General features: G+C 34.7%; 1 protein-coding gene across 7 annotated transcripts in view; it reads left to right on the top strand.

The window, feature by feature from the left end:
* The window catches only part of LOC142342243 (neuronal acetylcholine receptor subunit alpha-9-like), a 94568-nt gene that overhangs the window by 66928 nt on the left and 3295 nt on the right, over window positions 1-24345 (top strand). For 6 of the 7 annotated variants that reach the window (XM_075393508.1, XM_075393542.1, XM_075393557.1 and 3 more), the window contains exons 2-8: window positions 1597-2631; window positions 8004-8122; window positions 13840-13884; window positions 14383-14579; window positions 15321-15510; window positions 16694-16890; window positions 17487-17632. In XM_075393508.1, the coding sequence (XP_075249623.1) occupies window positions 2547-2631; window positions 8004-8122; window positions 13840-13884; window positions 14383-14579; window positions 15321-15510; window positions 16694-16890; window positions 17487-17632 (979 nt within the window). In that variant the 5' untranslated portion in view covers window positions 1597-2546. Of the gene's footprint in view, window positions 1-1400; window positions 2632-8003; window positions 8123-13839; window positions 13885-14382; window positions 14580-15320; window positions 15511-16693; window positions 16891-17486; window positions 17633-24345 lie in introns of all 7 variants that reach the window. The other variant, XM_075393517.1, reaches the window with a different exon arrangement.

The following is a 24345-nucleotide window of genomic DNA, read 5'->3' on the forward strand; positions in this document are numbered from 1 at the left end:
TGATTATAGTTTATCGATTACAAAATAGCATATCTCTCATGAGAATCCGAATAAATTTCACGTAAAGTTCTAAAGACTCTTATCTTAAGCAACTTTTTAAACACTTTTGTTAAACAACTATTACTTTTTTTTACAAAAAGCAGTGAAACTTAATTTTCAGTCAAGAATAACTGCATGAAAAACTTTGCAAAAAGTCTTGAACCGCAAAATGGTTGACAGAAAGGGAGCATATTAATTCCTCGCACATCTGGTATAAACGAAATTGAAGTTATATTCCAAATATGGTTACTCGTTTCGTCCATGACTGAGATCCGATGTTATTTGCAAGATCTTGCAAAAGTCTTGCAACAAGAAGGTAATCGTTCAAGATCTTTCAAGACAATGTTAACCTCGCAAGATCTTGCAAGATGATTGTTTTCCTGTTGTCTTCAGATTCCTTCCGGTTGAGCTCTGCTGTCATTGGTTGCTATTGGCGCATTATATTTCATTCTGCATAGAAGTTGTCTGCGATACATTTGCGTCTATTTTAAGAGACAGACTGAAACAAAAATAACTAAAGTGAAAAACTACTTAATTACTGCTAGCTAATTTCAAATTGTAACCGTTCCCTTGAGTAATAATAACAAAATTTTAGAATTACTCAAAAAACATAAGATTCTTTTTTGTTAGTTTGGGATATACACAATTACAAGTTTTGGTTATATTTCTAGGATATCAAATTTTATTTCGCTTAGTTTTTTAAACCTGTATTACATTTTTTTTTTGCATTTTTGTACTGATTTTGCAAAAAACACAAGATCATATAACAGAAAAGCGATCGGAATAATTTTTGCGGCATATGTCATTATTTAGATTTCTAGTACATTTGTGGCCTTTTCCGTTTATGCCTTTTTGGTTTTTTCGGGTACAATTCGGCTGTTTGTAATGCAAAAAAAGCCGGCTATTAGTATTGCAAAACTCTCGCATGATTCTTTCAAGACGGATGTTAATCTTGCATTATCGTTTAAGAAACTCTTGCAAGATTATGCATAATCTTGCAAGATTGGCATCCAAACCCGACTCGGGGTAATTAAACCGTCGGAACATTATGCGATCACCGATCCTTTTTGTGTTCATATAATAGCAGGTTCTGACCAGAATTATATAAACTTATTTGAAATTGCTTCATTTGCTGAAATATTTTACCCTCAAATTCGTGTTTCAAAAACAAAAAATACCCAAAGTACTTTATAAGCGCCACGCATTAACCTATCTGCATCTTTCCACTGACTAGTCACGCGTCTTCTTTTAGTTCAACTGCAGTAAATTATGGAGCCAACTTTTGGTACGCGTGCTTTTGACAGCATCCACTGAATTAAGTTGAACGGGGAGGGGAGAAAGAGGGTGTTGGTTTTAAAAAGGGGGATCTTGTGTGGAAATATTCCCCTAAATCGACTCGCAACATAAATTTCAATTGCCCAATTTGAAGTACCCCTTTTCACCCTGCGCCCAAAATAATCCACACGCGCACATGCATTTATCCACTGTTGGAAGCATACAACGCATATGTTTTACTTCCATTCTGCTCTAAAATAAACTGATTTCTTTTCTTTTTAGCCACTTGGAATTATTAATACTCGCTTCCTGGGCTTTGATTGTTCTCTTTGGTAACCCGTTACCCGTTATCATTTATTCCAAAATTTCCCCTGAATCCACTGCAACGCTCAACTTTAGTTCGCATTACTGGAAACGACCCAAAGTTTAAATTAATCCGGCGCTTATTCAGCGTCAAATTCGCTGTCTCTTCTTGAATAAATTAATTACTAGTTAGATTTAACCCGACTTAACCTATTACTAATTCACTTTCGACTTTTGGTTCTCTTAATGTTACCTGAATTTGCTATAAAACTAACTCTGATGGTTTGCCTTGCCAGAAAATTAGGAATTGGGTTTGGATTGTTTGTTATTTAAGAACCCTAGCGTGTTTTTCATTGAGATTTTTGGGCGCCGACCGCAAGCATGCCCCAAAGATTAATTCAAGGCTAATATACCTGTCAAAGATTAAGTCAGTCCTTTCAACTACAATAACTTACAACATATTGCCAAGTTTGCTACTGCAATTACCACATGTCAAGAAGGCTTTCCCACTTTTCATGTCTCAGTTAACCTTACGCAGTTCCAAAAGCTGGAAAATAGGCAAAATTGTTCCTTTAAATTTCACAATTAGCTTGTTCATTTCACGTTAGTTGACTTTCTGGCGTCTAAATCGCTCCTCCAGAAAATGGAAAAGTTGCTCAAACACTAATTCTTCCGCAAATGTTTACTTTACGCTTTCTTAAGCGGAAAAACTCCTGATTTCAAAGCAACATAAATTAACAAAATGGGAAATGGCATAACAAGTACGTCCATAAACGACTGTGGGCTAGTCTGGCCGTGTAATCTGGCAAAATATTTTGCATTTTGTCTGTGAAAAAGTTATTGAATACAGTGGAAACGACTGACTTGTGGAAAAAGAAAACAAATTATTTACATTTCCAATTCAGTAAAGAAATACGAGAAGTACAGAAATGCAGCCGATGTTTGGATCGCAACCTTTGATGAATTTTATGATGCTCATTTCAATGCTGATACCACTTTTTGCCAGAATTGCCGGTAAGTTCATTTTTACCGATTCAATTTTAGCTAAAATTCAGTTCAATACAAAACTTTTGGTTATGTAGATTTTTATCTAGGACTTTCCATGGCATCCCTCAATCGCTAAAAGTTGTATAGTATCAGTGCATAACCATCATAACATTGCGTCACTAGACTCAGAGACATTTGTGCAAAACTGTACCAAAGAAGAACAACATTGATTTCTCGGATTCTTCAAATACAAAAGTGTTGTGTTTTTGGTATTGTTAACTAAATATATTTCAAGGAAACGAATCGAAAAAGTCAAAACGAAAAAAATTCGTAAGGCGACGTTTAATTTTCGCTATACTTGTTGCAGTGAATAGCGATGATTTCTTCTATTTTGACTTAATTTCTTTCTTATTATCATTGGCAACTTCCATAGTTGGAAAGTTTAACATAATAAGGCGGCTCGGTAAATTGAGTTGGCACATAACGTTGCGACACCACTCAACCGCATTTTTCCAAATGAGGAAGAGGTAGGAAACATTCAAAACTCAAATATTGTTCAAAAACAAATTGTCTTAAATAAAAAAACTGCCTCAAACTCAAGCCCCTCAGTAAAGTAAATAATGCCACATTAGAGGGTCTTGGAGACCAGCCATTATTACGACTACGAGACAAGACAACCAACAAATTCAAATTACAACAACAAACCTTATTCACATCGAAAACTCAGTGTCTTCTTATTTACATCCAATCCTCAACCTCCAAATACTTACCAACACAGAAAACTTAGCGCCAATTAAAACCTAAAGTAAGCAAATTATTGTCTATATCACTAGACAAAATGGAACCAGCCAGTCCTAACTAAGAACTGGAACAAGTATACAATAAAGAACAAAAGACGCAAATTCAAAAAAAACTTTTAAATTCTTTGAAAATAAACAAATTCAAATAATAAAAACCATTAGAGATAACCTGAGAAATATAAATGGATTTCTATTTTTCATACCTCCAATATGAAGGCATTGAGAACTCTAATTTTTCAGAAATTGTTGTATGTCTACAAAAACAAACGACAAATAGACCAAAAACAAAAATTCAGTAAGGTTTTGCGAGAAAACAATGCCCAAGCCGTTAAAACCATAACATATTCTTTAAATATTGAGATTTCGTCAAATGCAATTTCTTTGAACAATTATTTTGATATGGAAGCTCTGATTAATGTTTCTAATTATCAAGTAGAACAAAAGGTAACAAAAAGGCAACCTTTAAAGATAAGGTTGTGTTTTTCGAAAACAAGTTTTTTTAAATTCAAAAAAACATTAGCTATCAAATGAAATAGTTAAAAAAACCTTCTATTTTCCTGAGAAAGCCATTGAGATATTTAATTATTCAGAATATTTAAATGCGCCATCAACAGGACTGCAATATGAAGACCAAATTCAAAAAATGAATTAATTCTTTGTGGAAAAATGGCCTCGAAGCCATTAAAACAAAATTAATGGCACTAAGAACAAATTTGTTCAATTGTGGTTTTCCGCAACACCATTTATGTGATATGTGACCCGTAATTGTTGATGAAAGGTAACAAGAAGCCAAAAAATAAAGCAAATTGCGAACTTAAAATTTAGCTCTGTGTTTTTAAAACATTTGATTTCAAAGTCATGGAAAACTTCAGCTATCATCTGAAAACAGTAAATAGGTTCCTTTTTTCAACTATAGGAGGCCGCTAAAACCTGCAATTGTCAAAAACTTTTCAAACGAGTACAAAAAATGCAACAACAAAAGACAAAATTGACAATTTTTCTTAAATTCTCCTATTCGACGATGCTAAAACCTATACTCCTATACGACGATGCTATGCGGCAGCTAAAACCAAAATCTTTTGCTGAAAAATGGACATGTTCAGTTATGCTCAATCCTCGGTGCAAATTTTGTGATAGCTGACCTGGCAATTATGTGAAAAGAGAGGAAAGTATCCTCAAATATTACCTAATTTCCAAAAAGCTTTTTTTTTGTGAAAATTCATTTTATAAAAACCGAAAAACCATTACTTAAAATGTAAAATCGCTGTAAAAATTAAACTGTAATCCATTCGCAAGACAGTAATAAAGACTTAATTCAATGAGCTTAAGCTATAAAGCGGCCTCTGTTCATTGCGAGAACAAGGAGTTTGTTCATTTTGAGAACAAGGAGATTGTTCAATTTCAGAACAAGTTCTTCAAAAGTCAAAACGGCCCTACAATTTTGATTTAAAAAACTAAAAACAATTTCTTCTTAAAACCAATTGAACCTGTCATTAGTAGACCTGGATTTGAATTGTTCTATTCTGTAATTAACTTTAAAAAAACGCAAAAAAAGCTAAACAGTTTTCAAATTAGGACTGTGGCTGTTCAAAAATAGCTTTGTTATTGCTGTTTGTCATTTTTGGACACTTATTTGTTCCAAAAATAAAGGATAAGGATAATCGGACAAAAAGAAAAAAACGTTAACATAATGTAAATAAATGAAGCATGTGTATAATTATCGATTTCAATTAGCGCAAATCGAAAATTGTTAATTCAAAAACACTATAAAAGGAAGTGCAAATAAAACAACTAGTTTTCTTTGAAGTTAACAATTATTTTGTTATAATTTTTCAGGTGTGTTGATCCGGCAAATTGGGCTAGACATAGGACTCTACAGAAGTTTTTTTCGTGCACATTTTCATTTAAAAAAATCTGAAAAACAAAAAGTTGGTAAATTAATTTTGGCCGAAAGAATTAGAACAAACATGTCAATAACTCTCTTATTGTTTTGATGTGAAACCAACATTACTATCATTAATAAATTTTACTAGTTTTTTGGCAAAATTGGCGGATAGTTGCTTTTGACAAAAACAACAAAAGTTAGTCAAGTATTCACATCACACTATTTTAAAACTCGATAGCTCCGTGGGGAAAGGAAAAAATTTAAAAAAATTAATTCAATTTCTAAGCTAAAGGGTTTTTTAATGACATAACTCAGAGCCCTCTACGATGAATATATCGATCGGCCAAAATCGGAACTGAACAAAAGAAATCATTTGAGTAAGTAGTTCCTATCGCAATAAATTGGGTGGCGAATGAATATACTGAAAACCAATACTCCGAACCCATATCTCAATAGCCATACGGCAGTATGTTTTAAAAAATGCTCTTGATTTAAGATTAAAATTTTAAAAAGACTGCCAAATTTTTAAATATCAACAGTAGAAATATCTTAGATATCAACAGGAAAGACCCTGAGTCATATATAGATTTTTCAGGCATTTTTGCTTCAAAATATCAAGTTATCAAAAACAATTTGCTTTCAGACAAGAGTATATCCATTGGCAGTTTACTGAAACCTTAATGGTAATAAATTTAGTCGCTCCACCAACTGTCGTTGTTTTATTATTGAATTGTTGTATTTTAAATTTTTTCTGCTTTGTGGCATTACAAAAACAAATGTGGATAAAAAAAACAAACTTATGCAGGAGACTTTAAGTGACATTTGCTCACAACATAAAAACCAGAAAGCGCCAAATTTAACACTTCAGCAAACCTGATTCCTTGAAAGAGATTTTTTTTGAAGTGTTAACCTTTGATAGTTCGAACGTCTTTAATTAAAGTTAGTTGTTCTTTTTTCATGGTTCCTTTGTTGTTGAAATATCGATACCAATAGATAATGTTACAACTATTCAAATTGTTAATGAAAATTGGCTGATAATAAGTCCTTAGATTTCACAAAATTGCATAAACGATGATTAACACTTCCTGGAATCATGCTGAAATTTAAGTATTATCGGCAAAAAATCGAAACTGCGATTCAAAAGTTTGTTCCTGTTAACTGGTAGTGAAAATTTATAACTTTGAAAAAGAAGTTATTTTTATTGTTTGTGAATCCAATCTTAACTTAAAATTTTTACATAAAACGTTGAAAATGAGCGCTCGTTAAAGGCATTATTTGAAAAGAAGCAATTTGATTTTGTACGAATAGTGTATTTTTATACGTTTTATAGACCTCAAAAAAACAAGTTTCCTTAGAAAATTGCAACCGTTGTCAGCAAATTTTTAAGAAATCTTTTTTTGCTCATTAAACATTTTTGTTCGTTTAGTGGCAGACAAATCATAGATAAGATGGGATCTCTTCAAAATTTGCCCCCTTTACAAGGGCAGGGGAGGCTGTTCTAGAAAGGAACTTAAGCGAGCGATTTGATGACGGCTAGTAACTTTCCACGTATGCGCATACTGCGTTAAACTGAATGGAATAAAATATCCCATTCGATGACATTTGGAATTCAAAGGGAAAATGATTTCTGACTGGCAGGAGGGTGGGCGCGCTTCTCGCGCGTCACGGCATTGCCGCGGAAACCTACTAGCGATTTTGGGATCACATCCCAGAGCGTATGAGAGGCATGGCCGTGAACAGCGGTCCACAATTGCGCTTAAACTGATATTCGGCCATCTAAACTGCAGGTCAAATAATGTTGTGGTAAAGTTTAGCACAGAAGAGGCGCGATTCTCTACTAGGTAATTCTCTACAGGGGGGGGGGGGATGATTGAAAAGATCCATGAGATGATAGGAAAAGCAAATTTTCCATACTTAAAATAGTTAAGTTTTCTTACTATTGATATACCTACAGTCAGTTAAAAAATCGTGGTCAGAAAAGTCTTGGTCAGACGTTTTTTAGGAAAAATTAAAAAAAAAATTGACTGCATAAAACGAAAAAGAATGGAAATTGAGTGTTACACTCGAATAAAATATCGGAAAATGTTCATTCGTACTTAACAACTCTTGTAGGCAATTCTCAGTACTCAAATTTGTTAATGTGTCCCGCAAAATTAGTTAACAGCAACAAGATGTAGTCTAAATGCACTCCTGTTTATGCAGTAAACAGTGATAAAATTATGATTCTTACCTTATTCCAAACGTTTTTTATCATACGCAATATAGATGGAGCTATAAAAAATGTTCAAATCAACTACTGAAATGTTGTGACAGAAATATTCAATTAGGTAAAACTAGGCCATTGCTATGGATTAAGTGGACTAATTAGGAGGCGAGTTAATTTACTGTTTTTATTGTAATCGGAATGTGTCTTACACACTTTAAACATGGGAGAGAGTTTTTGAGTCCAGATTTTCCATGAGCTCATATTTTTTTCCACTTTTGATCGAATTTTACCATGTAAGCGAATTGAGTATTAGTATTATGTATTATGTAAACAAAATCTGAGCGATGTGGGATTAATACAATAAAGATGTAAGTGGAATCAATTTAGTAAGAGAAACCTAAAATCTTTTTTTGCCAATTAACCCGTGACAAAGCCGTGTTGATGATTTTGAAATCGTTTTTGACCCGACATTCTCAAGTGGACGTCACAGCAGTATTATTTGTTTTAGAGTGTTCTTGGCAGTTCCAGTTTCCAACTAACTACTCTCGTCGTCAGAGACCTCTATTGGACCAATCTCAGCCAATCACAGTTCAGTACAAAATAACCATCACTCAGCTTATTGCCTTAGTTAGTCTTCTTTTCAATACGTTTGAACCGGTGACTTGTAAGAGAGCCGAAGTGAAAAGAGACGATTGACAGAGCCGAAAATTTATCTAAATTATTAGTCGATAAATTTTGCAGCCAATTAAATTGCCTTGAGAAATGAAACAACCACATTCTCAGCCAATCATAACGGAGTATTTGAGAAATAAAATTTTAATATTTTCTAGTAAAAGAAACTGGAAGCGAAGTAATAAATAATTATCTTCAAAATATAGCGGGCCATAGCCGATACGTACAACTATGCCGACGTAATACTATGCCGACGTCTAAGAGTGCCGAAACTGAAATTGATCCTAAAAGTGCCGAAACTACTATTACCAATTAATTATCAATTAATGCTAACCGAATGTTGTTTTCAATGCAACTAGGGCACGCTGGTCAGTATTCGGTTGTGATAGATTCATATCAAGTCCCACGGGCCGCTGAGGCATGGCCGTGGTCCGCAATTATCATTGTTTGTTTTAAATATTTCTCCCTCCAGTTATCTTGTCCTAATAAATAATAAAATCCAAAATCTCACAACTTCATTGTGATTGGTTCAGAAATTTTTCGCTCATTTCAGTTAAAGTGATTTGATTGGTTTAGAAATTTATCGGGTGAAAAATTGAATTAATTTTCGGCACTCTTATAATCGGCATAGTATTACGTCGGCATAGTTGAACGGGATACGTGCAAGAGAGCCGACGTTAAAAAGAGCCGACGTTAAAAAGCGCCGAAACCTGACTTTATTTAAAAAGAGCGGAAAGCAAAAAGTTGCCTTTAATTACCCTAAATTGTTTGTTGATTACCAACAAAAGTACTTAAGGGGGTTAATTGGTCTTAGGTTCGGTTGTGATAGTTTCATATCAAGTCCCATAAGCCGCTAAGGCATGGCCATGGCCCGCTATAATTTGAAGATAATTATTTATTAATTCGCTTTCAGTTTCTTTTACTAGAAAATATTAAAATTTCATTTCTCAAATACTCCGTTATGATTGGCTGAGAATTTGGTAGTCTCATTTCAGAAGGCAATTTAATTGGCTGCAAAATTTATCGACTAATAATTTAAATAAATTTTCGGCTCTCTTTCAATCGGCTCTTTTCACTTCGGCTCTCTTACAAGTCACCAGTTGAACGTCACCGCCATAGCCATGCCTTTCCGGCTTATGAGACCTAATGTGAAACTATCACAACTGAACATAAGACCAATTAACCCACTTAAGTACTTTTCTTGGTGATCAACTAACAATTTAGGGTAATTAAAGGCAAATTTTTGCTGTCGGGTCTTTTTAAATAAAGTTAGGTTTCGGCGCTTCCTAACGTCAGTTTTTTTATAACGTCGGCTCTCTTGCACGTATCCGTTTGAAACACAATACGTTACAAATGCTACATAGGTACATATACGTACAACGTTGACTTCAAAAAGAGCCAAAAATTTAATAAAGATAGATGAACAGTTTTAAACCAATTAAATTTAGCTCATGAAATGAGTTTAAAAAATTTTAAACCAATTATAAATCAATATTTCAGAATAGATTTTTTAAATTTACCAGCATAAATCTGAAGCGATGAAATAATTAATTATACTGTAATTATCGTGGGCCATGGCCCAGCGGCTCATAGGACGAGCTGTAAAATTATCACAACTGAAATTGAGTACAATTTACCCAAGCGTTAATTAACGGACAATTTAGTATAATTAAATGCAGTCTACTGTTTTGGGCTCGTCTTGTATCAAGAAAAATTTGGCTGGTTTAGCCGACGTAATATTATATGTTTAAGAGTGTCGAGGCTGGAATTCATTTTAAAAGTGTCGAAACAGCCGATTCCATTTAATTATCAATTAAAGGAGAGTGAATTTGTTTTAAAAGCAACCAATGCTTTAAATATATCGCCGAAATTATATTGTCCCATTAAATTATAAAGTCCAAAATCACATCATTTCATTGTGATTTGTTCGGAATTGTTGTACTGACCTCAGTTAAAGGGATCTGACTGATTTAAAAATCTATCGGTAGAGAATTTGAATTAGTTTTTTTGGCACTATTATAATTGGCGCTATTATACGTCGGCGTAGTTAAACGTGAGTGAACCACGTACATCAATGCCAGCGTTATATTATGACGACATTTAGGATTTCTAAAACTGGAGCTGAAATTTTTATTGCCAAACTGCAAACAGTAATTGAACATCAAGTATGTTTGTTTTCAGAGCGGCCAAGGCAAGCTGATCACAAGTTCGGTCATCTTAGTTTTGATTATTTGCAAACTTCCTAATAATAAAAGGCCGAAAAATCGATGATAAAAATGACACATTCTTTATGCAAATCCAATTTAATTAAAAAAAATAATAGAACTTTTTCAATCAATTATTGCTCAGTTTTTCAGAAATGAACTTTTAATAATTTTTAGCAAAATGTTGAACACGATGAAAAAAATAACTATGGCGCGTCATAACCGTGCCTCAGTGGCTCATGGGGCTGGGAAGTAAATTTTAAGAAACGAAAATGAGAACGATTAACCCAAACAAACAGTTTTTGTGGTAATTATTTAGATATTTAGAGTAATTTAAAACAGTGCTTTTTTGGACTCTGTTTAAATCAAGATACGCTTTGACCCCATGATCTGTAATCATTTAACTAAGACTTTTCCTTGTTGAATTGATTTTTCTTGATATTTACAGTTTTAAAAAATAATTAGTTTAAAATTCGGGCGGATTCAAACTCAAAAACTGAAAGAGACTTGCGCACCCGTTTTTTGGCACAGATATACGTCTGCATAGTTCTACGGTTCTACGCCGCCCGTTGCAGAAAGCACAAATCTATCTGTTGTCCAGAATTGCTCCTAACTACGTGTCAGTTTGACATTAAACATCCAAAGACGCATTTGTGAACATTTGCGCAAAAGACCTTCCCATGGCTAATTGCCGATTAACAAGACTAATTGCATGATGAAATTAAACGATGAGACGCCTCCGGAAAAAAAATCGATTTCTGAATCGTCTTTTTTTAAATTAATATACAAAAACCAAGAGAAGAATTTTTGACTATTTGAATGTTTTGTCTTTATTGTCTGCCAAAGCCTGGAAGTGTTGATTTTGTACACAGATAAAATTTTCAGCTTAATGATTTATGCACCGAAAAAATATCCTGCTAGATAATACTCTTTTTTAACAGAATGGAAAATAAGCTTTTTGCAAGCATAGGTAGGCGGAATTATACTAATCAACCGCCTTTTGTGTCTCAGATATACAATTCTCCTGAAGTCTCTGAAAACTTGCAAAAGTTATGTGTCTACATAGTAAGACGCCACCCATTGCAAAAAGCCAAATCACTCGGAAAAATTATTTGAATTGGTTTCTGTTGTCCACGATTGCTGTTAACCACGTGTTAATTTGACATAAATCAATCAAAGACTTATTTTTCAACAAATGCATGAAAGACGTTTGCATAACTCGTTGCGGATTAAGAATACTACTCGCGAGATAAAATTTGCTGATCAGACACCTCATGAAATACTTTGATTTCTGATCAGTTTCTTGAGTAAACAGTAAACGAAAAACAAGAAATGGTTTATTTATATTTAATAAGTGATCGACCAAAGCCTCAAAGTGTACACTTCGTGCAGAAATACAAGCGAATGTTTTAGTCACCGACAAGATGTCCAGCTAAACAATATTTGGCGTTTTTCTAATAGAGAGGCAGAATGAAACTTTCTGCAAAAATTTGTTGGCAGAATTATAATAATTAAGCCGAGTTTGCGTTTGGAATATGTAAATCTCTTAAAGGTTTTAGGAAATTCCGGCGTTTATCCGGAACCCAAGCGGTTCTTAATCCCAAAGCAGAGTTTTGAAAGATCTTCTACATAGTCATGTAACCTTTGTTGGACCACGTAACTTACACATAAAAATTCATAAAACTTAATGCCATGTCAATTTTTGGGTAAACTGTTATGCAAATAGCAGCCTCTTGCATTTAAATCCTCGTGCAATTGGTATTGGAATTTTGAAACTTGGTACATGAGTAAACAATAATCAAAGTTATCTGTCTTCAGTACAGTTTTGCACAGGTGTCAAACCAGTTGCTTTGGTTACACACATAAAAAGAGGTTAACGCAAAATTATATTACAATTAGCTTCAACGCCCCAGTTTGTGATGTCAATCTACTAGCTATTGTACGAGAAAATAAGTGCATGCTGTACATTTGTCTCATCTTCTCAAATTTCCACATCAAATTTGCAATTCTGACTTTTCATCCATTATTTTGATAATCAACTTTTTGTATCAAAACGGAAAAAGTTTTTGGAAGCTATTCAAAATTAAATAGCGCATTTAACCTTACAATGTGTATGAGATATACTAGATACCATTCGCGAGATCTGGAACTGAAGCAACTGTTATTCAAGATGTTTTTGTTTATTTTGTAAAACGTGTCAATGGGATCTGCAGCAGTGAAAGATTGTTTTTCATTATAGTTTTCATATCATTTTTTAAATTTATTGACGTTTCAGGTATCATGCTGGAAAAGCAATTTCTCATTCAAATTAGGTTATTGTGTTTATACAAGTTAATAGTATCTTCAGCAGCAAGACCTAATGCCAAAATTCATAATGTAGACATAAATTTTTTGTTTCTTATTTAAAAATGTTCATTTTAATTTTTGATCTTCTATAAATTTAAGTTAGTGCAGTAAATTACTTTGCAAAAACGATTATTCTTAATAATTTTTATCTGATTTCATAAAACGAAAACGTTGTTGAAACCTGATATATTTTCAATTATTGACTGAACTATGAAATGAACATCTGCGGTTGAAATTTCTAGTTTATTTGGCTATTTTGTACAATCTTAGACCTATTTTTTTTCGCGGTGTTAAACTTTTAGACGTTTAGGTGTTAAACTTGTTAGACTTTTAGAACGTTTAGAGTTCAAACGTTTAAATTTTGATTCAAATTTTGGTTTTGTCTTGCTTCTTTTTGGAAAAATTTCTTTTTCTGCAAAATTGTTATCACAACTCTCTAATATAAACAAAAGGTGATCGAGATGCGCAACGTGAGCAAAACGCAAGACAATTTTTGATCATTTAGACATAGGGTCGAAATCAAGACTCATTATTTTGAGCCATATGCGATCTTGAATCAAAAAGAAACTCAGGTGCTTAATATGTCTCATAATTTTTTATTTTGGCGTCTTGTGTCTCTTGTGTCCGTTCCATTGACCGAGTACTTATCTGAACAAAATTTCATCAGTTTTTGGACGACAACAATTCAAACATATGCGGTCTTATGAAACCTGATGATAACTGATAAGTTATAACGGATGTTTATTAGGCATTTAAATTGCAAAAAAAACATTAGTTTATTTGCGTACCATTTGGATGCTTAGTTAAATCAATTTCTTCCTGCAGTGCATAAAAGTGCCGAGCAGAAACCGAAAAGTTTTTATTGATCACTGGTATCTCATCGATAAGGTTTAGCATCAATTACCCAAAATAATGAAAGGTTTTCGTGAGGCAGAATTTTAATCGCGTTCAGGTTGATAAAATCTGGTGAAAATGTAATTCCTGGTTACCATCTCGTGAGCTCTCGCCTTTTGAAAACTTCCGGAATCATTTGGCCAAGATAGAAAGGATGGAACTCATATGTTGGTTGGCACACAATTGTTCCAGATTATCAGTTTGTGACAATATTGCCTTTATTTTCAGGATGAGAAACAGCAGGAGATGTGCTGCAAAGTGTGGATAGATCAGGTACAAAAGCTTCTACATATAATATATCTTTATGATACTTGTATGACTACCAAAAATTCATAAACATCTCTGTATAGAATCATAATTAATCGCAAAATTCTCAACATTTCAAGTCATGAACATACGAAATTGTCATATGGTACACATTATGAACTTGCAACCCACACAATGGGTTTTCAATGCCAACAATTATGTTGCAGTATTGTCCTCACGACCAGCGTAACTTTTTAAATTTTGTAGTTGGTTTCAACCCCGGTTGAAACCAACAAATTGGGTGAGAAGACGACGTAATTACTAATTGCTATTTTTCGTGACTACGTTGACAAAGTTTGGACTTGAAACTCCTTTCCCATCGAGAGAGTTTCCTTCACCGCAAAGCAATGTCAGGGGGCTCTTGCAAGTATCATAAATGCAGTTTATAATAGCAACATTATTGCAGTATCATGGTCGCTTTTGACATCAAGATATGGTGGTATGAGTTGTTGGTTTGTTATTCAGAAATGGACAGACGAATACCTCAAGTGGGATTTGGAGAGTGACACCAATGACAGCAATCAATCATCATCAGACTCATCATCATCAGCAGCAACAGAAGCAGAAGAACAACAGCCGCAGCAGACAACTGAGTTCAGACCCCAGTGGATGTCATTCAGACCAGGAGAGATATGGACACCAGACATTGCCATCGACAACAGGTCAGCGTTTAGTAGAGTAGTGAAATTTCTGTGCCGTTGTTAAACCTTAGCTTGGTTTAAATTTTTCGATTGTTGAACTTCTGTAATTTATTGAGAGCACCCGTCGCCCATGGACTGTGGAAAGTTCTCTTTTTATAAGTGTAATGTGAAATTTCTTATCTTTCTTTGTACCAGCAAAATTGAAGGACAGTTTTAGATCGAAGCACGGTGGCAATTATGGCGACATTCCATGATCGAACACATACATTTACTCACCTACTACTAGTAGTCTGTTTTCTTAATTCGACTAAGGGACTTCTGCCTTATAAAGTGAAACAAGTATAACTTTCTTTAAATTTGATTAAAATACAGGTTTTAAAATACAACCTTAAGTTACAAATTTGCTTAAAATACAAAAAGTTCAAAAGTTTATGGAGAGGGTAGATATTGACTTTATATACAGGGGCATAAATCCTAGTTTTAAACTCGGGCTAAAATTCTTTAATTGGTCAAGATACCGTCTTTTTATGAGTCTAGCTAATAAAGTTTTCGCATGAACAAACTTCAGTCGAGCATATGGTCTTTTCACGGGCCAATTAAAACACGGTCTGCCGTGCCCGATTTTCTAGTCTTATCCCCATTTTTTCCGGGGAAGATCGCGTGCACCTTTATAACCACTTTTTAGCGTTAAAATAGGGTGGTTAAATTCGACAAGCCGGGCTCTTAAATAACGATTATGCACTTAAAAGTTTTGTGTTTCAGTATCTCAGTGGAGCGAGAGAACTTTGACATCAAAGTGTACAACGATGGCTCCATATGGTGGTCTATCCCAGCCATCACAAGAACTACTTGCTACATCAAGACAGAGCAGTTCCCATTCGACCAGCAGGAGTGTGACATTGTAGTCGGCAGTTGGTACTACCAGCCTAATGAGATCAACCTCATAGTAGAGGTATGTTTGAGTTTATGGTCATGGAAATATGCCCGGAACGTGACGGTGCCCAGATCGAGGTGATCGATATAGCGATCAGATTGTCCAAAACGCTTTTACGAAGGCTATGGTTGCGTTAGATCATTGTCGTTTTCTATTCGGACGATTGCCCTTTCCTGAACGGGTTAAAATTGAGCAAGTATGTAAATGAGTCAAATTCTGATCAGTAAAGACTTTTGTCTGAATAGCCAGTGTGATCATTATAACACACGTTCATCTGGAAGATATCTCGTTAACTTATCTATATCTAATGTATTTTAAACAAAGCGAGCAGATCCAGTTTTGTTAATTTTGACCAAATTTTGAAAATGGTGCCGGAAATGTTCAAATTGAATGATATGACTTCAAAATTTACAGCGGTATGATTGGCTTTAATAACAGCCAGTACGCATTCAAATGCCGAGCAATTCAAATGCCATTCAAATCGTCTAAAATTTAGTGAGAATTAGAAAGAAAGTTTAACTTACCAGATTAGAAAGACAAAAGCAAATTGATTTCGATCAGAGAATTTATATAAATGAATCGTCAAGAAAAGGTGCTTAGAATCAATATTCGTTTCAAATTGGTGAATCTAGATAACTAATATTAGAGTGAAATTATTTGATGTGAAATCTTCCCAGCATGTATTGAATGATGATGATACCACCGGAAATGTGAACGAATTCTTAGAAAAGTGAAAATGCATACCATCTATGGTACCCCCTGCGACTGATATCTGGGAAATTTGCAGAAGCAAACCATATTGGGAAACCCTTGCGACCCCAACTGTAAATCATGGTGCTAAGATTAGTGTTCTATCTTGACTTTCTCGCACTGATAATGGGTATATATTCAACTGATTTTTGAGCCTTTTTTCATCCCCAAAATCAAATCACCATCTTTATCTAATAATCAGATCTCTCCTGTAAATCTCATTTTGAGAAATTAATTTTTCTTCCGCTTGCAAAAACCCATTACCCAACATCTTTTAAGTCGGAAAAATTGCTTATTTCAATTGAAGAAGACATTAGGATGCCGAGATCAGATGAATCTTTTCAAATGTTCCTCATTTCTTGAATTTTGTAAAAAGAAAAAAAAAATCGTTAGTCTTTTAAATTAGAACGTTGGGCATAACGTTCTAATTTCAGTTGGTCAATGTTTGCAGGGTAATGCGACCAAAATGGAGCTGAAGTATGCAGCTGAGAATGCACAATGGCAGTTCCTGGACAGTTGGATCCTGACTGAGGATGAGAAACACGACACTTACGACATGGTATTCCGCACTCTTCACTTCAGGATTAAATTCAAGAGGAAGAGTCTCTACTACTGCCTCATACTCATTGTGCCATACATACTCATCAGGTTTACACTGCTAGTATAATAATTTAATTATTCTATAAAAAATATAAAAGTAAGCTGCACTCATTTACGAAATTTACGTGAATGACTACTACAGATAGATCCCTATTGCCCCCCCCCCCCCCTGTATTATTTACCCGTACTCAAGTGTCTCACAGGAAAAGATAAAACATTCTCAATCTTTATAAGGATATTTAAATATCAACTTAAGCAAGATGGTATCGACAAAAATGTCCGTTGTGCAATAAAAAAAATTCGGTTTTTTGTGGTTCTCTGTGAATTGTGAGTCCATTTTCCGTGGATGATAACCGACTTGCAGTCTCAATTTATTTCTGACCAGAGCGAACATCCTATATCGAACTGACCTCTGATAATCATAGGTGTTGTGCAGGAACTTTTCAAAACTTTTTGGTGCGCTGTTGTCGACCCAGGCCAAGTCACTTTGGTGTGGGAAATTCGAGCATGTGATGGAATTTTGTTTGGTCTCGTCCAAAGGTCATTCCGGCCGTGTAACTTGACTTGGGTAATACTGACAACAGAAATAGTTTAGAATATGTGATCTTTTTGATGTTGACCTGTTCATTTTATATCTTTTTTAGCTTCGTGTCTTTGGCCAACTTCATCCTGCCGTGTGAGAGTGGAGAGAAGATAGCATTGGGAATCACAGTCCTACTTTCTCAATTTGTCAATCTACTCAATCTGGTAGACCTCATCCCAGAGTCATCAGACAGCTTCCCCGTCCTAGGTAAGTACCTCATTATCTTCAACATTCGCATCCCCTCAAACCCGGGCTGAAGGTTTCACCGCTAATTTATGTAAGAATTGGCAATAAATGGCGGTGAATGTGCAAAAATTAGCTAAGATGCAAGTTATAAGAGCTCTGAATGCGGTGAAAATCAAAAAATCACCACACGATAGCTGTTCCCAGGTCGAGAAAAAATCGGAAAAATATGTAAGATAAGCGGTGAAAAGTTGGTTTTTTTTACCGCAAATTTCTTACATAAGTTTGCGGTGAATTGCGGTGACTGCGGTAAAATTATGTAAGTTCACCGCTAGATTAAGCGTTGAACTTACAAAAAATCACCACATTTCACCCCTTACTAGAAGTTTCCGTCCTTGCACGGCTTCGAACCTGTCACCTCCTGAATGTCAGTCACTTCTTCTTCCACTGCGCAATTTCTCACTAAAAGCGAGCATATTTGTTTTGAATTTAAATCAAACTCACTCTACATTTTGTAAAACATACGAGTTGAACTTAACGAGTTGTAAGTTTAGCGGTGAAATTACAAATTTTAGAGGCGAAATTTGGTGATTCTTTGTACTCTAGTGGTGAAATTACATAAATTCACCGCTTATAAAATAGTTTCAAAAAGATTTATGACTATTCGTGGGTAACATTTCCGTGTGCCTTATAATAAATGTATACTAACTTCGTTAAACAGAAGACAATTTGAAGCGTTTTCTAAGCGGTGAATTTATGTTATTTCACCACTAAGTTAAGCAGTAAATTTGTGTAATTTCATCGCATTCACTGCCAATCTCACACAATTTTTTACACGTTTTTTTAAAGGGTGAGTTTATGTAATTTCAACTCTAAGTTAGGCGGTGAATTTATGTAATTTCACCGCATTCACTGCTGTTCTCACACAATTTAAAACAATTTTTTAAGCGGTGAATTTATGTAAGTTCACCGCTATGTTAAGCGGTGAATTTATGAAATTTCATAGCATTCACCGCTTTTTTTAAAAGAATTTGGACACTTTTTTCAAAGCAGTGAATTTATGTAATTTCACCGCTACCAGGAAAAAACGAGTTTTTTCACCTCATTCAACGCTTATCTTACAAAATTTTCCGTATTCAATGCTTATCTTACATAATTTTGCGTTGAATGGCGGTGACACCTCGACAAGAGTTTAAACTATTTGTGTTTGCCACAAAAAAAAGACAGTGAACGATTTAAATGTAGCAAATGCGGTGAATAATAAAAGAAATTGCAAAAAATTTAACGCTGAAATGGCATAAACTGAACATTAAAATTAGCGAATTTTTTTAAAGTAACTGAATTGCTACTTTTCTAAAAAATTTTCTAAAAGAATACAAAAATTTGAAACTGACGCGGAAAAAAACAACGAGCAGATAATGCAAAATGTGACAAAGATAAAAGTAACCGCCCATCAACAATTAAAGGTCACGCAAAAACAAGGAACGCAAAAATTCAAACGAAAATATTTTCATTCCAATGAAATATGAGTTTCCAATAGAGATTAAGTTTTTCTAGCAAAGTGAAATCAAGAAGCATATTGAGAATGATGTGATAATTACCGATAGAGATGTGCATCTTCGACTCAAAAATATAAATTACTGCTTTTTCCGGAGCTTCTTTGACGCCATCAAAAGTTGTTGTCAGATACCACTGATGTCCGTTTGTGATTGTTCTTTTTAAACAAAAAAAAAATAAGGAGACAGGGAGAAGAATGATTGGATCTTTAGAGAAAACCTCGTGAAAGTTAATGAAATTAAAATTTGCTGCAGACGCAATTATGTCAATAATTCCATATATGGCTCCGTATCCACATAGGCGTCAACTCAAAACAAGGAGGCGTTTTCTTTATTCTGCTGTTACAGGCTGTCAAAATTGCAGCCCGGAGAGATTATTGGCATAAAAAATTTTTGGCTTCCTGGGATGTGATCATTCCTAAGTTTATGTAAAAAATATGCAAGTTCTGTTTCTGTTAACGTTATTCTTTCTTTAATTACGTTGATGTTCAGTCTTCCAAAAAAATTGCATATCTTGTGAACTCGCGCAACTAAAATTTTCTCATTGTATGTTCTCGATTTCGCTAAGAGTTTAATTTTCAGTTAACTTCTTGACTTATACATTTTGCTAGTTCATTTTTTTATTGCATTATTCAAAAAATAGTGTCTACGAATCTTGGAAAGCACCTTCACTAGTTCATAGAGATAAAATTCCTGTGCATTGAAAATTTTAGGTCTTCTGTGACTTTTAATGACCAATATTAATTCTTAAGATCAGATTTCCATTAAATTTGACGACTTAATTTCCAAAGAGAGTTATTTAATCAGCTGAGAAACTTTCAAAATGCAATCTAAGATCCTTGTCATCTTTGCAAAAATTGAAGTTATCAGTAACTGTTTCTATTATTGCATTGAGCGGAAAATTATTGAACTTAACCTGAAGGTATTCAATTCAATTTATTTCAGAGATCTATAAAAATTTACAAAAAAAGATATGCTTTTTTGAGTTGATCTTGGAAGAAGGTCCAAAAAATTTTTCATGAAGAATTGTGTTTTTTAGAAAGAAGCTTACTTACTTGAGCAAATCATCTTAATTGTTAATACGTATTACCGTGAACTAAATATTTGGAAGAATAGGAAAACATACCCTCGTTATTTTTTCCCTCAAACAATAATATCTTCCATGCGATCCTCCAACCAATCAAAAACTTGCCGAATCAGATGAACAAAGTGATTTTTCTCAATAAATTGGCCTAAAGTTATGTTTTTGCTGGGGGAATTGAGCTAACTTACTGTGTAATTAGTCATTCAAATCGGATACAAAGGAGCCACTTAAATCAATACCACGGGTTCTTTCATCCGCCTGTATTTAACCTACGTCACGACTTGCTCAATCTCAGCTCAAGTTTAACACCGACATAGCCGAAACTGTCATGTAAAATCTCTTCAATGCCCCGCCGTTTACGAGACGAACTCAAACTGTTTTGAAGCTTTCTGTGAAGTCAATTTTACATAAATCTTTGACAGGTACTTTCTGAGCAAGAATTTAATTAAATTTGTCTGTTACTGACAGGAGAAGACGTGCGACTACCCGTGGCTACTTAACATAAAAGTCACTTGTGAACTAGCATTTGTTCATTTAAATCGACCTCGTAGAGTAGAACATATTGGAGGAATAAAAAGAGAGGATTAATCCCCGAAATTATCCCTAAAGATGATGTCTGTTTTTGACAACGACGCAATATTTTTCCCTTTTTTATTCGGGATCAGTATCCTTTTGTGATTACTAGTTATGGGGAAAATTGAAAGAGATTAGGATTTAGAGAAGGTGAAATCTCATGAATATAAATGAACTGAAGTATAGCAAATGTATCGAATATCACAAAAGATGAAAAGGCCGGAATAGACAGAAATTTTATTTTGTGGGATAAATAGCAAAATCTTGCCATATATTGTTAAAAGTAAAAATATGTAAAGTTTTTCCTTTAATAGAACAAGCTAAAAATTTAAACTTGAAAATTCATATTTTTCGTGTCTTTAGGGCACCTTAAAGGTTATATCCGACTATGACAGCTAATTCTGGCAAGACCATATTCGTAATATTGTATCAACTCTCTTTGTCACTCATTCTAAAGTTTTTCTAATTGCCTTGGCAGGTAATGACGCCTAGATTAAAGCAGCAAAAATTGTGAACTGAACGCAGACAAACATCTTTTGAGAATCAAGGTTAAAAGTTAGCCGGGCGATGAAAGGCAGCTGAACTTATTCAGATAATCTGTGTTGGGTGCAAGTCCGAACGCGCTAGGATTTAAGTACTAGATTATATAGAGCACCAAAGGGTGAACATAGTCAAGTGTTACCCACTATTTGATCAGTGGAACCCAGGTCGAGGTGGCCAGACCGAATTAAGCTCTGATCAGACCATCTTCGAGCGCACACATGTTCTCGGTGCGCTCGAATTACATGATCTGGAAAAGGCCTCGAGCTCCCTTTTGTCTGGACAATGGTCTGGAACTTGCCTGATCAGAGGTCACTTCGGTCTGGGACGCTCTGATCAGAGGCAGTTTCAAGCGCAACTAGTCTGTTCAGAGGCCGCTTCGAGCGCACACTAGTCTGACCAGAGGCCAAGTCGAGCAAATTTTTTGTTTCAAGTTTTTTGATTTTTTTACTGACATTTGTTGTCTCTGGTTTGAGTCAACAATAAAGCAGCATTCTGATCAGAACTCCATCTGAAAATCTTATGGGGTTGATCAGAACTGAGGGGTCCAGCTGAGAGCAACTGCCGGTCCCCTCAAGAAAAGATTTTGAATCAAAGTAGATCAAAATGTTTTTTTTTCAATGCTGTCTAAATTCTTTTATTCAGATAAAAACATAAATAATGGCATATTCAATAATTTTTTGGCACTTTTTCTGGTTTTATTTTCATTAGCAATACATTTAGAATTGGCTTTTCGTTATTTGAATATAAGATTGATAACATTACTTTCCGTGAAATGAATATATTATACGATATCGAGAGATCTGTTCATGTTCAAAACCTCTCTGATCCGACTATTTTGAGCGCACTATAGCTCACTTTTGTCTGATCAGAGGTGATTTCGAGCGCACTTTAGTCTGATCATACGCAATTTCGAGCGCACTTCAGTCTGATCAGAGGCTATTTCGAGCGCACTTCAGTCTGATCAGAGGCAGATTTGAGCGCACGCTAGTTTGATCAGAGGATAACTTTTGAGCGCACAATAGTCTGATCAGAGGACACTTCAGTTTGGGTCAGTCTGAACAACGTTCATTTTTTTTCTGGGACGGTGTCATCAGAAGCCATTTTGGTTTGGACCTCAACCTGGGAAGAAACCTTGATACTGCCCTTCTAAGTTATACTTGGAACGCACATGTTCATTGAGTGCCTAATTTTTTTCAATTGAGTTTTTACCAACTATTGGGTTGCTACCATCTCTATGCCAATTTTAGCTGCTCAAAAAACACTTGGCAGTTATTTGTCTGAGCAGGTCCCACTCTCTGATTCTAACTTGCTTGGATTGAACTTTTTTTGACATTAATTTTCGTGCATGCAGCTAGATAAGTTGAGCCAACTCTGCGCGATTATATAACATCTCGTTAAAAGGTTGAGAGACAGCAACCTAATATAAATTAATTGTGCATAAGATAAATTTGACATAGTTCGACAAGAAGTTCTACTTGTTCAACATATACCTGGCTAGTGAAAAAGCTTTGAGCAAGAAAGAACAAGAGAATGATTTTTAGGAGATGTTCAAGTTCGAGAGTTTAAGACCAGTTGGCGTAAATGGGTAGCACCTTAGAATTGCAAGTAAGAGATGTTGGTTCAAATCTAGTGCTGGTCCATTTTCACAGCAGTTGCGCCTGCTTAGATCCCCTAACAGGTTATGGGCCCAGTGAAAATGTGAAAATGGAACAGCACTGAATTCGAACCAGAATCTCTTACTTGCAAGTCTTATTGAAATGAGCGTTACAGATAGGGTATTGGTGCAAAAAAAGCAAACAGAGATCAAAAACTGGAAAAGTTTGCAATGAGGGTAAAATGGTCGAATCCTAAAACAAATAATTATTTATTTCAGTAAAAATTTGCAAAGCCTTTGTAAGCTGGGTAAAAATGGTAGTTTGAGAACACTGTGCTATTTAGTAGAAGCTAAATTAGCCCTCATTAGGCCTCACATAAACGGTTCAAATCAAAATTTTGAAAAGAATCAAAAACGTCGAAAAAAAAATCAGCCAGAAGCTTTACAGAATTAATTATGTCAAAAGATTCAGAAATGTGTTATCATAAAGAAATCCACAATCGTTTTCTGAACATATCATAGCATTATAAATCACACTTCTTGAAAATTACTAAATGAAGAATCATAGAGTTGCAATGAAAAAGGAAACTATTTGATGCAATTTAGGCTCAAAGAATTTTGTAACGAAAACACCCATATCATGGCGACTGTTTTTAGGAGAAATATTTCGACCGTTTTTAGGAGATTGAAAAGATAATTTTTGATTGTCCTCTTGGAGACCCAGGTTAATGTCTTTACTTAAAATAATATTTACCACACCATTAAAACAGTTAATTATGGTTACGAAGACCTGAAAAGTTGTCCATTTTGTAATATTTTAAGAACATGGTACTCTCAATTTAGAATTCCATATGTGGAATCCACTACTAAAAACTGGCTTTTAATGGAATTATGTAAGTTTCATGGATATGATGCTTACTGAGACGTTCGTCTGACTATCCAATGATTTTGACATCATAAGCACCAACTGTTGATATGAAGATCTTTCTCCCGCTCTGTAAATAGAGTGTGTAAAATCGTTGTCAAAATTGACTTAAGTTTAGTCAAGTTTATGTTTGCAGCAAAAAGCTTTCTAAGTTGCCGTGGAGCAATACAGCTTTTCGGTCTAGTGGATAAGTGGTCCCTGGGGACTTGTAAATCAATCACTAGTCTATTTTCATTTCTCTAATGCTCTCGATTGTCCATCGCAATCGCGTCCTTTACATCACATTCATTTCCTCTATTCAGATTGAGTTCACAAATGGTCATTCTTCAAAATCACTACATTAGACATCTCTTGCAACCATACCCGAGCCGGGCTATATTGACTCTTGGTTAATGCGGTTAATGCAGAGGAAAAACTTAACGCAAATCACCACCGTTATTTAAAAATGACATCCTAATTCTC

Source organism: Convolutriloba macropyga, chromosome 1 (assembly GCF_964194025.1).
Source record: "Convolutriloba macropyga chromosome 1, txConMacr16.3, whole genome shotgun sequence".
In the NCBI taxonomy this organism is placed as follows: Eukaryota; Metazoa; Xenacoelomorpha; order Acoela; family Convolutidae; genus Convolutriloba; species Convolutriloba macropyga.